Here is a 15634-nt window from a genome sequence, read left to right as displayed (position 1 = left end):
GGTCCTGAACCGTCAAAAAATTAAATAAGCTTAGAAAGTGATCAAGGATCACTTTCTTCGCTTAAACGGCCTTGCTGCAATGCCTCGATGTCGAGGCATTCAGCAAGGCCGAGATCGGCATCGGGGGCCATGTCTGGCCCCTCCCCGGGGCGCCAACAGCCGCCATACATTGTATGGCGGCGGACGCCCGTTTTAAAAGCGTTTAGGAGGCGATCAACGATCGCCTCCTAAACTTAAAAGGTGTCGCTGGAATGCCTCGATCAGGAGGCATCCAGCGACACCAAACACTTACCTCTGGGTGGGCTGTGACCGCTCCGGAGAGCGGTCACAGCCGCCGCTGCCGGTGATCTTCGCCATCAAGCAAGATGGCGGCGGCCCGGGAAATAAAACAATAAAGACGAAAAAGTTCGCTAGAGGGTCTCCAGACCCTCTAGAGAACTGGCTCCACTTGCTGGTTGAATACAGGTACTGCATTCAACCATGCAAGTCAATGGAGCCCAGCTTTCTAATCACTATGTGATTAGTAAAATATTCAAAAAAAAATAAAAATAAATAAAAAATGGAAAAAAAATTTAAAAAAAATGTGCTAACATTTAAAAATAATTATGCAGTGATGTCACTAGATGAACCATCCAGTACCAGCAAAATGTGTAAAAAAAAATATAAAAAAAGTATTAAAAAAATAAAATAAAATTAAAAAATAAAGTTTATTATTTTGAGCAAGTGCTAAAATTTCTCAAAAATCTCAACAAAGAGTTAAAATAAAAGCACTTCAAATACCCAAGGGGTGTCTAATATATAAAAAAAATGGCTGATGGGGTAAATTGGAGTGGCCTAGCTCAAAGATAGGGCATAGGTACAGACTGACCAAAATGGCGAAAAAAAGCGCACTTCCCAAATGTGGCATTTTAAATCTGAAACAACCCGCCAAACCCATGCATGTTGGGTATCACTGCACTCAGGAGATGTTCCTGAACACACATTGGCGTGTTGTTTGACAGTGGCATATACCAGGACCTGTATATCTATAACTAAAGTACAATTTGTGTGGAAAAAAAAATAAAAAAAATTACTATTACAAAGTTTGACAAAGTGTAGTTGTATCATTGGTGCATGGAAAGGGTTAAAATAACAGCATTTGGAATACCCTGGGGTGTCTAGTTTTCAAAAATATATGGTTTGAATGGGTTAAATTGAGTTAACCGGCTTCAAAGATGTTCCAAAGAGGAGATGGAGGCAGACTGACCAGATTTGTTAAAACTTAAGTTTGTTTGTACTTATTGCCCTATAACTTACAAAAAACAGCAAAAAAACATAAAAACATTGGGTATTTCTAAACTCAGGACAAGTAGTAGAATCTATTTAGCTAGTTTTTTTACTTGCTTTTTTAGGTGAGTAAAAGATTTTTCAAATAAAAGTCATAAAATGTGTTTTTTTTTCAATTTTTCACCATGTTTTTTTAATTTTTTTTATAGTAAATAAGATGATACGATCAAAATAATGGTATCTGAAGAAAGCCCATCTTGTCCTGAAAAAAACAATATATAACTTATGTGGGTACACTAAATGGGTGAGGAGAAAATTACTGCTGAACACAAGCACCACAAAAGTGTCAAAACAGCCTCGGTCCCACAGGGTACAAAACGAAAAATGAGCCCGGTCCTTAAGGGGTTAATGCTAGTGAGTGTAGAAATGAAGGCCAGGACAAATAACAAGAGGAAAGGTCCTTGTGATTTTTGCATTGTACGTGTATGTGTTATGTGTGTTATGTGTGTTGTCACTTGTCACTGTGTTATATGTGTTATGTGTGTTATGTGTTATGTCACTGTGTTATTTGTGTTATTGTGTGTGTTATGTTTGGTTGGTTGTGTATCAGAAGGAAAATAATGAAATGGAAATGGAAAAGGAAATGGGAAAGGCGAATGAGTGGGCAATTGGCGACCCACTCACCTGTTTCACCCCAGGGCAAAGCACCCAAACACTGTCAGTCCTAGACGTTTGGCAGCGGACTTCCAGAGCTCAGACACAAGGCCCTAGCGTAAGCTGGCCACTCCGGCGGAGGTAGCAGGCGTTGCCACACCGCAGACAGAGGCAGCCAGGGGGGAGAAACTGCCCTTACCATTAGGGACATTTGAGGCATGACACTAGCCAGGAAGCGAACTGGCATCGAAGAGACGCTGGCACCACCACCAGCAGCAGCAGCAGCAGCAGAATTGGGAAAGGCGAATGAGTGGGCAATTGGCGACCCACTCACCTGTTTCACCCCAGGGCAAAGCACCCAAACACTGTCAGTCCTAGACGTTTGGCAGCAGACTTCCAGAGCTCAGACACAAGGCCCTAGCGTAAGCTGGCCACTCCAGCGGAGGTAGCAGGCGTTGCCACACCGCAGCCAGACGCAGCCAGGGGGGAGAAACTACCCTTACCATTAGGGACATTTAAGGCATGACACTAGCCAGGAAGCGAACTGGCAGAGAAGAGACGCTGGCACCACCACCAGCAGCAGCAGCAGAATTGGGAAAGGCGAATGAGTGGGCAATTGGCGACCCGCTCACCTGTTTCACCCCAGGGCAAAGCATCCAAACACTGTCAGTCCTAGACGTTTGGCAGCAGACTTCCAGAGCTCAGACACAAGGCCCTAGCGTAAGCTGGCTACATTGGCGGAGGTAGCAGGCGTTGCCACACCGCAGCAAGTGCAACCAGGGGGGGAGAAACTACCCTCTCCATTAGGGACATTTAAGGCATGACACTAGCCAGGAAGCGAACTGGCAGAGAAGAGACGCTGGCACCACCACCAGCAGCAGCAGCAGCAGCATTGGAAAAGGCGAATGAGTGGGCAATTGACGACCCGCTCACCTGTTTCACCCCAGGGCAAAGCATCCAAAGACTGTCAGTCCTTGGCGTTTGGGAGCAGACTTCCAGAACTCAGACACTAGGCCCTAGCGTAAATTGGCTACACCGGCGGAGGTAGCAGGCATTGCCACACCGCAGCAAGTGCAACCAGGGGGAGAAACTACCCTCTCCATTAGGGACATTTGAGGCATGATTTCAGCCAGGAAGCGAACTGGCAAAAGATGCTGGCACCACCACCAGCAGCACCGTTGGAAAAGGAAAAAGGTGAATGAGTGGGCAATTGACGACCCGCTCACCTGTTTCACCCCAGGGCAAAGCATGAAAGTCTGTCAGTCCATGGCATTTGTGAGCGGACTTCCAGAACTCAGACACTAGGCCCTAGCGTAAATTGGCTACACCGGCGGAGGTAGCAGACGTTGCCACACCGCAAACACGTGCAACCAGGGGGAGAAACTACCTTAAACATTACAGATAAAAAAAATTAACTTTCCAAGCTAAGAGCTGGGTAACCCAACTTGGGCAGATTGAATTTAAGGAAGGCAATCTGCTCCATCAGATGAGGTGCCATGCGTGAGCGCTGTGGACTCAGTATGTTTCCAGTCATAGAAAACACGCGCTCACTTTGAACAGTGGTTGGCGGACATGATAGTAGCTGCTGCGCAACCCATGAGAGTGCAGGCCACACACTCTTCTTTTCATCCCAGTAGCTAAGAGGATCAACATTAGGCGCAGAAGGAACTTCACAGAGGTAAAGTTTGACCATTTCAGCAGCACTACTCTCCTTTCTGCTGCTAGCTCTGTCAGATGGTCCAACTATACTCCCAAGTGCCTCTTCCCAAAACGCAGCTGCTCCACTCAGCTGTGTTGTGCTGCTTGTGGCACTGCTGCTGATGCTGCTGCTAGGAGTAGCAGACCACATCATCTCTTCCTCCTCCTGCACCTCTCCCTCCTCGGACAGCATTCCCATTTTACGCTGCCAGTCACGCACCTTGTTGACCAATTGCTCCCGGTAGCTACTGAGAACATTAAATTTCAAAGCTAGCTTTCCCTTAATTCTTGGATCGCAAAGGCGCGCTAGCATCATTTCGGGACTCTCTTCCATTCGTTTGCGAAGGTGTACTTTTAGCAGATCCTTCAGCTTCCTGACTATGGCTGCTATGTCAGGATGTAGAGTGCCACCTTGAACAGCCTCACGGTTTCCAAGGAACACATCCATCTTGCTGCCTAGATGGGAGAACACTGGGATTACCTGGGCCAGACTGGCAGTGTTTGAGCTTAAATTTTCTGTGGCATCCCTGAATGGTTTAAAGACTGCCACTAGCTGGGCGATCACTGTCCAATCCTCCCTATTCAATGGAGAGGTAATCCCAATATTGTGCTCTGAGGCAAGATTATGGATTGCCCTCTGCTGCTCCAAAATCCTCTCGAGCATGTCTAACGTGGAGTTCCACCGTGTACTGACATCCTGACGTAGGCAGTGTACGGGAAGACCTGACCTCTCTTGCTCTTCCCTCAAAAGTTGGGTAGCCTTAACACTATGGTGAAAGTGCCCAGCGATCTTTCTGCAGCGGGACAGAACTACTGCTGCCACATTAGTTCCTTCTGACATTGCTGCCTTCACTACAAGATGGATGATGTGGGCTGCACAGCGCACACCAACAATATGACCATCTCGCAGCGCTTTCACCATATTGGCACCTCCGTCAGTTACCACAAAACCAACTTCAACATTGGTGCCCGCCTCTGCTCCCACCCAAAGGCTAAACATTTTCCTCATAGCATGCAGAATGTTTTGGGAAGTGTGCTTTTCATCCATCACTTCTGCATGGAGAAGGAAAGATCGGTAGCCTGCCGCAGCAGCTTCCTTAGACACACCGGGCTGCCACCAGTGTGCTGTCAAAGAAAGAAAGGCATGCTGGCCGCTAGGTGCACTCCACAAATCTGTAGTGAAATGAACAGACTGACCAGCAGCCTTGGAAAGCTCCTCTTTCACTGCTGCAACACAGGACCGATACAATGAGGGGACAATGTTCCTGCTGAAAGTGGAACGTGACGGAACTGTATATTGTGGAGCCACAGCCGCCATCAATTGTTTGAAAGGCTCCCCTTCGATCATAGAGAAGGATGCCCCTCCAACAGCAATGAACTGACCAATCAGTCGCGTTACTTTATTGGCCTGCTGTTTGGGCATTGACCTTTTGGATTGGAATGCCACAAATTGTTCCAGGGTGGGCTGGACATGCAGTGCTCCAACCTGCCTTGGTCTCTGGCTGCCAGCACTAGCTGCTGCTGCTGCTGCTGCTGCTATTGGCTCAGAAGAAGAAGCTGTTGGGGTTTTTCCACGGCCACCAGCTATGCTGCCTGCACTAAGTTTTCCCTCTGCATCTTTCCCCAATAGCACAGCGTTGTGTTGAGTGCTGAGGTGATGCTTCATGCTAGCACTGGTAAAATGGCCAGACACTTTCCCTCTGCTTATTAGCTTCCCACAATGTTTGCACTTTCCATAGCGCCCTTCTTCAACATTTTCAAAGTGCTCCCAAATTGGGGCGCGCATAGCCTTTTCCCTACAAAGGAATGAGATCGCTTTGGTTTGGGACCCCTCTGAGTCTTGCTGCTAATTTGGCTCTGCTTGGTACCTTGCATGCTGCTGGTGGATGGGGAAGATGCTGCTTGGGGCAAAAGGCACTTCTTTTTAGTCACTGGGCTGGTAGGCTTTCCGTAAAAAACCATAGAGCTTGTGGGCCTAGCCGCACTACTACTGCCTGCTTTTGGTGCCTTTCCTTTACTTGATGATCCTTCAAGCAATGCTTCCCCAAATGATAAGCGAGAGCTTGGCCTACTTGGCCGACTAGACTGACGCAAAGGCTGCATCTTAGAACTGGTGGTGGTGCTGGTGGTGGTGCTGGTGGTGGTGGTGGTGGTGGTAGATGGAGCTTGTCCCTCCTTAGTCCCAAAAGGAGGATCCATTTCAAATTTTGTGTTGTGTGTGTAGTGTAGTGTAGTGTTTAAAAAACTATAAAAAAAATAAAAAAAAATAAAAATAAAAAAAAGGGAAAACGAATTAAAGACAAAAAATTAGAGGAAGTTCTCTTCAGTGCTACTGCTTAAAAAGTAAAACTATGCACTACTGCACTGTGCTGTGTGCAATCTGCCAAAGTGCTAAAGTTATTTAAATTATTAACTCAAGATTAACTATTTAATAACTAGCAGTATTTTATTTTTAATTTGAATTTACACGGGCCTAAGAGCTTAGCCTACTACTATGCTAGCCTAAAGCTATATTTCCTTACTATAAGTCTACCTCTAGGCAGACGCTCTCAAACCCACTAAGCTAAAGTGAGGTTAAATCAGATTCAGTATATGATTTATTAATTAATATTAAGTTATATAATATTAATAGATTAGAAATAATTTACTTATATATTATGTATTATAGATAGAAGAATATAGATTATGAATTAGAATTTAGAATTAGAATTACTTATATTATAGATTATGAATTAGAATTTATATTGTTATATATTATTTATAATATATTATAGATTAAGATTAAAGAAGATTAGAATTATTTTAGTACTACAGCTAGTAGCTTGAAGCTTTGCTTAGTACAGCTCGTCACAGTCAATTTTTCTTGAAAAGAATTAGAAATAAAATAAAATGTCACAGCAAAACAGTTAGCTTCACTGCTGGCTGCACTCACTAGCCCAACAAGTTCACTTCACTGATGGACTGAGGTGAGCAAAACACTAAGGGTACTTTTAATAAAATTGAAATAAAATGTAAAATAAATGAGAAAATCTTTGCAAAACAGTTAACGTCACTGCTTGCTGATCAAAAAAAAACACAGCACTTATGCGGCTGCACTCACTAGCCCAACAAGTTCACTTCACTGATGGACTGAGGTGAGCAAAACAAATGAAATAAAATGAAAGATTAATTAAGAAAAATTGACTTGGTCTCTTGCTGTTGCTAAAACAAAGCACAAACTATAGAGCTGCAGCACCAGTACTAATAAGATTAGCTGAACTATACGCTAGTAGTAATTATTTAATATTATTACTTTTATTTATAGCTAATTTAATTAACTATTAAGACAAGAAAGAATTATAGAATTATTGATATTACTGATTTTAGATTAGACACTAGTAGATGTCTTGAATGTCTACAGTACACTCTACACTAGTATACTATTACTAACTATAACTGACAAATATATATATAATTTTATAATGAATTCAATTATTAATTATATTAATTAATATTACTGATTTTAAATTAGACACTAGTGGATGAATGTCTACAGTACACTCTACACTAGTATACTATAGAATATATATATATATATGACTGACAAATATATATATATATATATAATAATGAATTATTAAATTATAGATTCTATTAAATTATTATTTATAAATTCTATTTAATTTATTTAAGCAGGACAGGCAATAGGCACTAGTGCCAGCCCAGGGCAAGGGCACCCCAGTGCCACTGAGGCACTGGGTGCACTGTCAACTCAACAGCACTTACACTACAGTTGATGACAAATTAAATAAAAAAAATTAAATTAATCAAATTATTATTATTAATTATATTAAGTAGCACTGAAGTGAGGATGAAGTACACTGTGAGAAATGGCAGGCTAAGGCTTACCAGTCTCACACAGAACAGAACAATCTCTCTCTGTAACGCTCGGATGCAGCACAGCAGTGTTGCCAAAGCAGTCACAGCGAAAAATGAATGGATCTCTCAGGCAAGCTCTGGTCTTATAAAGGCGCCTTCAGAATTCAAAAAACAGCAGCACAGGCATTGGACGAGACCCTTAGCGTGACGTCACAAGAGTGAGCTGATTGGACAGACGAGATCAGCTCACTCCTGTTTGAAATTTTGGCGGCTGCGCGGCAAAAACGAAGACGATCACGAAGAATCTTCGATTCTTCGTGGTTGTGAGTCTTCGTCTTCTCCTACGTTTTGCCGGCACTGTATTCTCTTCGGCGTGTCTTCGGAACGAACAAAAAAACGGCCTCTTCGTGCTCGTTTTCATGTTCGCCCGAAGACGAATGCGCAAGTCTAGTACTTACTACTTTTATTATTATTACATAGACTTATTACATCATTATTACAAAGACTTATTACATCATTATTACATAGATTGATTACGTCATTATTACATAGACTTATTACGTCATTATTACAAAGACTTATTACATCGATTGATTACGTCATTATTACGTCATTATTACATAGACTTATTACGTCATTATTACATAGATTTATTACATGGATTGATTACATAGATGTATTACATAGATGTTTTCAGGTTTGTTTGCACCTCGTATGGTTAACTAGCTGTAAACATACTGTTAATAACGTTTGTTCTACGCTGGCGCGATTTTCTCCTAATAACATTCCAAGCTATTTGATTTGATTCATTTACCGCTGAAAATTATCATTTTACAGAACAGAATCAAGAACGTAGCGGAACATTTCATTTGCTCCGTAGGAACCCTTAATTACAACGCGTGTTTTTCCGCAATCTCACTGACAACAGCTGATCCGCTGCCTTTATTTCAATATATTTTTGTGAAGATTTAGGGTTTTTAAGAAACGAGTAGAACGGCGGGGGGGCATGTCGAGACTCGATTCGGTTTTGGGTGTTTATTGGAATAAAGGACTCGTTTCTCTCACTCTGCGATGCGCTAAACCTCTTAGTCGGTAGCAGTTGGTAAGTAATATTACTGCGGCCAACATTTTGACTCCAATTATCCAGATTTGATTTTTTTTTTTTAATATTAAACTATTCGAGCAGATAAAATATTTAAGTCCATAAATCTACTATTCATTATAATTTTCTTAACCCCTTAAGGACAACCTTAAACCCATTAAAAACAATCCATTGTGAGCACATAAATATATACAGGCTTTGTCATGAAGGAGTTAAAGGGACGCTCCAGCGCCCCAGGCAGTCCTTTAAACAAATAATGCATAAAAAGTAAATGCACTTTTTAGTAGTTTTAGCAGCTCCCTGCCTCTCACTGCTCAGACGATTCACAACACTGATTGGCTGATTGGAGCAGCCAATCAGTGGCAAGAAAGTTCTCCCATTGAAATCGACTTGCCCTCTAAGTAAAGTCAAACGTCCTTGCATTAAATCTAAGCCGCCGACCGTTTAGTTTTGGATTATAACCTCTTAGGAGAAGAGAGGTTTGAGCTGGTAGGGCCATGGGTTTCCCTGCCCCCCAGTAGTCAGAAATGTCATGAAGTTTTACTTTACTGAGCAGGGGCGGTAGGTACGTGGAACAGTCTCCCTGCAGAAGTGGTAGTGAGGGAATTTAAACATGCATAGGATAGGCCAATATGGCTCCTGAATCTAAGACGAGACCAACAACTGATTAAGGTTTTGAGTCTTTACAGCAGGATAAACAGGCAGACTAGACAGGGGCCGAATGGGGCCGATCTGCCGGCCGATTCCATTGTGTCTATGAAAGAAGGATCGCAGGGGATTAGGACTTTACCACAACTGCATGGACTGGATTCCGGAGCTTTCCTTTCTTCCACATTATGTGACAGATGCCACCTAAAGAGTTAAAACTAAAAAAAAAAATCCTGCTCATCAGAATAAATCAGTTTTTTCCTCCCCAATAAAAAAATATTTTTCCAGTATCAGTCGGGGAAAATAACAGGATTATTTCTCCAGTGAAAGAAACGAGTCTCGTAAAATTAGCCGGTTACCCGAAATATAACAATGACTGGAGATTCTTCGCTTTTCTTTAGTGAATGAAAATTGAAAATCTCTTTCGTGAACGATAAAAATAACCGGCGGGGGATGGGATGGTAAGAGAGCGACGAGGAGGCAGCGGCTCTGCCCCAAAATAATCTATTCTCCTCTCACAATGGGCAAAAATATGTTTAATCGCCGCTTCTGCCTGAACGCCGGAGATACATTTAAATATAACCCTTTGGCGACCGGACCCAAACACAGAACATTCCAATTTAGATTGGGGGTTATGATGGCGTCAGATGAAGAAGAGACTTCCAAGGTCCCAAAAGTTTCGGTGATCTTGGTTCCTCTTCTATTCTCGGGCCGATACATCTTTAAGATATTTACATTTACATTCACATGTATGCACACTTATTAATATTATTATTATTTATTGTTTTATATAGCGCCATCATATTCTGTAGTGCTGTACAATGGGCACATAACAAGTAATATGGAACATTTTTATATTTATACAGCACCAGCAGATTTCATAATGATTTCCGTGTCTGGATTTTAAATAGTTCCTTGAATCCACCCCAGAAAAACCGTTTAGGTGAGTGCCCACTGTGCCCAAATAAAGTTTCATAATAGAAGAATTTAATTATTACTTAATTACTAATATATATTTTTTTAACATTTTTTATTTTGTGGCAAATTCGGCACTTTAAGGCTCTAGCAATCTAGATTTATTTTTAATGAACTTTATTTTGTAATTAACTACATTTTATGGATTAACCCACTTAATGACCTTTGCCGTTCAGGACCGTCATGGAAAAAACGGTCACTTAATGACCTTTTGCCGGTCCTGAACCGTCAAAAAATTAAATAAGCTTAGAAAGTGATCAACGATCACTTTCTTCGCTTAAATGGCGTTGCTGTAATGCCTCGATGTTGAGGCATTCAGTAACGCCGAGATCGGCATCAGGGGCCATGTCTGGCCCCTCCCCGGGGCGTCAACATCGGCCATACATTGTATGGCGGCGGATGCCCCTTTTAAAAGAGTTTAGGAGGCGATCAACGATGTGCTAACATTTAATAATAATTATGCAGTGATGTCACCAGAGGAACCATCCAGTACCCAGCAAAATGTGTAAAAAATAAATAAAAAATAAAGTTTATTATTTTGAGCAAGTGCTAAAATTTCTTAAAAATCTCAACATAGAAAGAGTTAAAATAAAAGCACTTCAAATACCCAAGGGGTGTCTGATTTAATAAAAAAATGGATGATGGGGTAAAAAATTGAAGTGGCCGAGCTTAAAGATAGGCCATAGGTACAGACTGACCAAAATAGAGAAAAAAAGCGCACTTCCGAAATGTGGGATTTTAAATCTCAAACAACCCGACAAACCCATGCATGTGGGGTATCACTGCACTCGGGAGATGTTGCTGAACACACATGGGGGGGTTGTTTGATAGTGACGCATACCAGGAGCTATGAATTCATTCCTGAAGTACAATTTGTGTGGAAAAAAATACAAAATTAAATTTTGGAAAAGGCAGGTGGTAGAATCTCATGCATAAAAGGGTTAAAATACCAGCATTTGAAATACTTTGTGGTGTCTAGTTTTCAAAAATATATGGTTTGATGGGATAAATTGAAGTAGTCGGCTTCAAAGATGTTCCAAAGAGGATATAGAGGCAGAATGACCAAATGACTACCTGAATTACGCATGTCCCAAAAGTAGCCTTTTACCAGCCAAACAATCTGACAACCCTATACATGTGGGGTATCACCATACTCAGGAGATGTTTCTGAACACATATTGGAGTGTTGTTTGACAGTGACATATACCAGGACCTTTATATTTATAAACTAAATTACAATTCGTGTGAATTTATTTTTTTTTAAATGTGGTTGTATTAATTAGTGCATGGAAAGGGTTAAAATACCAGCATTTGAAATACCCTGGGGTGTCTATTTTAAAAAAATATATGGTTTGATGGGGGATTAATTGAGTTAACCGGCTTCAAAGATGTTCCAAAGAGGAGATTTTGAAAAAAAGGTTTGGAAATCATAAAACGCTACTTGTACTTATTGCCCAATAACTTACAAAAAACAGCAAAAAAACATAAAAACATTGGGTATTTCTAAACTCACGACAAATAGTAGAATATATTTAGCTAGTTTTTTTACTTCCTTTTGTAGGTGAGTAAAAGATTTTTCAAAGAAAAGTCATAAAAGGTGTTTTTTTTTTCAAATTTTTCACCAAGTTTTTTTTTTTTTTTTTAGTAAATAAGATGATATGATCAAAACATATGATATCTGAAGAAAGCCCATCTTGCCCTGAAAAAAACAATATATAACATGTGTGGTTACACTAAATGGGTGAGGAGAAAATTACAGCTGAACACAAGCACTGCAAAAGTGTTAAAACAGCCTCGGTCCCAGAGTACAAAAAGAAAAAATTAGCCCGGTCCTTAAGGGGTTAAAAAAAGCAGTATTTTCAATTTTTTATCATAGGGGCTTCTCAGGGAAGCCCCCCCAAACAAAGTAAGTTACAAAAAATGTACTTACCTTCGGGAGAAGCTGCAGAGCTCCAGATTCCGACCCCCTCTGTGGTCTGAGCCGTCTAATCATTGATTGGCTGCATGAAGCAACCAATCAGGGCCAAGAAACTCAATGGGATTGCTTACCGTGCAGGCGCATGGGGGTCTCATTAGGCCACTGCCTGCAGGCTTCGCTTACGTCCGTAATTGCAGGGAGATGTGTGTGGCTAAAAAAACAGCTGGGGTGGCAACAAAGGGGCAAATGCGTATTTCATTGTGTGGTTTTCATCTCGAAAAGTAGATTATTTATATTTACTTAGTGTATTAAAAAATAATTATAAAAATTAAGTTGCAAACACTAAAATTACGAAACCTCGGGGACAAAAAGCTGTGTGTTGCGCTTAATAATATATAAATCCAGTTTTTGTTACTCTTTTATAAAGCCGTAAAGGGCCTCTTATCAGAGAATGTTCTGCGCGGCGCGGTTTAACGCTGGAAAGCGCTCTGTTTGTGAGACCAGACGCACAGTCTGAGGCCTATCAATCAAATGAATCAGCGGCATTCCCCGCGGTGCGGCTCTTTCAACTTCTTTCATTGTATTCTTTGTTACATAATAGAAAATTAATATCTGGGGATTAAAAAGCAACTGTTTCCTGCCGAGGCAGGATGCATCCATTAGCGTAATTTGTAGCTATTCACCTGAAATTGCCATTGTTAGGCGACTAACCCTCTTTCCTTCCTGTGAAACGGCTTAGAGAGAGCTGCTGGTCTAAGTCTCTTTCCCTCTCTCTTTCTCCTTTTCATCTCCCCCTTACAAAAAAATTACTGCAGTTTTTCTGAAGTAATACTGCAGTTTTTTGGACATGAAAAAACTGCAATACTGCACATTTACTGCATTTGTACTTCACTGTACTGCAGTTATTTTTGTACGGAAGTACAAATGCAATAAAGCTGCAGTACATTGAAGTACAACTGTAGGTTTGCAATATAAAAAAAAGTGCAGTAAAAGTGCAGTAAAAGTGCAGTATTGCAGTTTTTTCATGTCCAAAAAACTGCAGTATTACTTCAGAAAAAACTGCAGTAATTTTTCGTAAGGGTTTCTCTCTCTACCTTTCTCTCTCTCTCTTTCTACTCTTCATCTCCTTTCACCTCTCACCATCTTGCTCTCTCTTTTTCCCCTCCTCTTTTCCTTTCTCCCTCTTTTCCCTGTACCTTTCCTTAGCTCTTTTTCTCCTTTTATCCCCTCTTCATCTATATCTTTCACACTCTGCCTATCTCTCTCTTTCTCTCTGTCTTTCTAGCTCCATCTTTTTCTCTCCTTCTTTGTATTTTCCCCTCTTCCAGGGCCGGCCCAAGGCAAAATGCCGCCTGGGGCGAATTTTAAAATGCCGCCCCCCCCCCCTTATCTACCCTTCCTCTCCCTCCGTCCCTGCTGACCCCCCCCCCTTGTACTTACCTTTCAGCAGTCCTGCGGCGAGTCTCCCTGTTCGGTCTCGGTGCCGGCTATGAGGAAATCTTCCGGCACTCAGCATTACAAGCCGGCACCGAGACCGAACAGGGAGACTCGCCGCAGAGGAGAGAGAGAGGGGCGCCGAGCGGATACTGACAGCTTGGTAAGCGAAAACCACTCGGCGCCCCTTTCTCTCTCTTTCGCTTTAAAAAAAATTTTTACAAAAGGGCTTGGGGCGACAAAGTGCCGCCCCTTCAAAAGTGCCGCCTGGAGCGGTTGCCCCACTCGGCTCCATTGTCGGGCCGGCCCTGCCCTCTTCATTTCCCTCGTCCTCTCTTTCACTCTTCGTCTCCATCAGTCTCTAACCTTCTATCTCTTTCCCTCTCGCTTCCCCTCTCGCTTCCCCTCTCTCTTTCTCCCTCCCCTGTCTTCATCTCTTTCCCTCTGTCTTTCTATCTCCCTCTTTTTTTCTCCTTCTCTGTATTTTCTCTCTCTCCTTCTTCATTTCTCTTTCCCCTCTTCATCTCCATCAGTCTTTCTCCCTCGCTTCCCTTCTCTCTCCCTCCCCTTGTCTTCATCTCCTTCTCTATCTCATTTGCCTATCTCTCTCTCCCTCTGTTTTTCTCTCTCTCCCTATCTCCCCATCTCTTATTCCATGTCATTTAAAAAATATGATGTTCTCCACACTATTTTTTTATCTTTTAAATTAGCAGCTGTGTACATTTTAAGGAGATCAGTAAAGTAAACCATATTATTATCGTTACCCAATCAGAACTTTCCCATCGTCACCTACACATATACATTATAATTCCACCCCAGTAAAATATTCCAGTTACATTGTAGTTGCCTATAGATCTCCATTGTATGGGATATCTGAGTATTACGGTGTTTGGTTACAAAGAATGGAGGAACAGAATGTATGATGAGCGAAAGAGTGAAATTCGGAGTGAAACGGGTATTTGAATATAATTTTCAGGCATAACCTCAACCCCGATATTAAAGACGTGACGTGTTATTTGATACACCCAAAGTGCAAAATATTATAGGAATATCAGAGAAAATAACACAATAAAATGCGTTAAATATATTGTTTGGCAAAATGTTTTGGTTTCAATAGTTGCACCAAAAGAGAAAACCCGTAAAAAGTGATAATCCTGTGTGCAGATATTAAAAATGATATATAAATATAAAAATCACAATATTAAGCACATTGGAAGTGGCCGTATGGCATCGGGGCGGGAGGTACGTCTGAAGGCTGGTGTTCTTGTCGATACGCATCATTGCGATGCAACTGCCATTTTAAGGATGGCTTCCTAATAACCCACCTTTTTGTTGTATTCCGGAACGTTGCCATGCTCGTGCTGCGTCCTGGCTTTTATTAACCCTCGTTCCCTGTCTCTTACCTGTGAATTGTCTCCGTTACAGTTGGAGGAACAGACCCAGTCCCCGTGCTGCTGCCTTCTCCTGGTGTCGGAGGACAGTCACCAGCTCTTCTGCCAGGTGAGTCCGTAGCCAGGCGATCGGCCACCGGCTTACGGAAAAAAAACCCCATTCTAACACTGCTAGGAGGGGAAGTGGGCACGCAACTCTGCAGCTCAATGACAGTGACAACCTTACTTCCCCAACGCATTTGTCTTACAGCTATACCTTCAGACAGTATCAGACAGTATCCTCGGTATCCAATACGCCCGTGTTTGATAAATACAACATTTCATTTCATTTAACCCCGTGTTCTAATAAATTGTCCCAGCACTAGAGTATATAGTTCATGAGTATATAGTCCCAATACATGGAGTATATAATTCATGAGTATATAGTCCCAGTAGACGGAGTATTTAATTTATGAGTATATAGTCCCATCACTTGGAGTATATAGTTCATGAGTATATTGTCCCGCTACGTGGAGTATATAATTCATGAGTATATAGTGCCGATACATGGAGTATATAGTTCATGAGTATATAGTCCCGATACGTGGAGTATATACCGTAGTTCATGAGTATATAGTCCCAATACATGGAGTATATAATGCATGAGTATATAGGGTTAATTGAATAATATACAACAATGACCTTTACAAC

At 41.7% G+C, this 15634-nt stretch overlaps 1 protein-coding gene across 1 annotated transcript in view; it reads left to right on the top strand.

Annotated features, from left to right (window-relative positions):
- LOC149281239 (cGMP-dependent 3',5'-cyclic phosphodiesterase-like) overlaps positions 1-15634 on the top strand; it is a 252062-nt gene that overhangs the window by 202506 nt on the left and 33922 nt on the right. Inside the window, exon 11 of the mRNA XM_089499528.1 lies at positions 14979-15053. Within this exon, the coding sequence (XP_089355654.1) occupies positions 14979-15053 (75 nt within the window). The remainder of the gene's footprint in view (positions 1-14978; positions 15054-15634) is intronic.

Source organism: Sceloporus occidentalis, unplaced genomic scaffold, assembly GCF_023333645.1.
Source record: "Sceloporus occidentalis isolate IW3139 unplaced genomic scaffold, rSceOcc1.0.p SCAF_137, whole genome shotgun sequence".
NCBI classification, from domain to species: Eukaryota; Metazoa; Chordata; class Lepidosauria; order Squamata; family Phrynosomatidae; genus Sceloporus; species Sceloporus occidentalis.
Note: the sequence above shows the minus strand (reverse complement) of the source record. Positions and strands in the feature narration are given on the sequence as shown.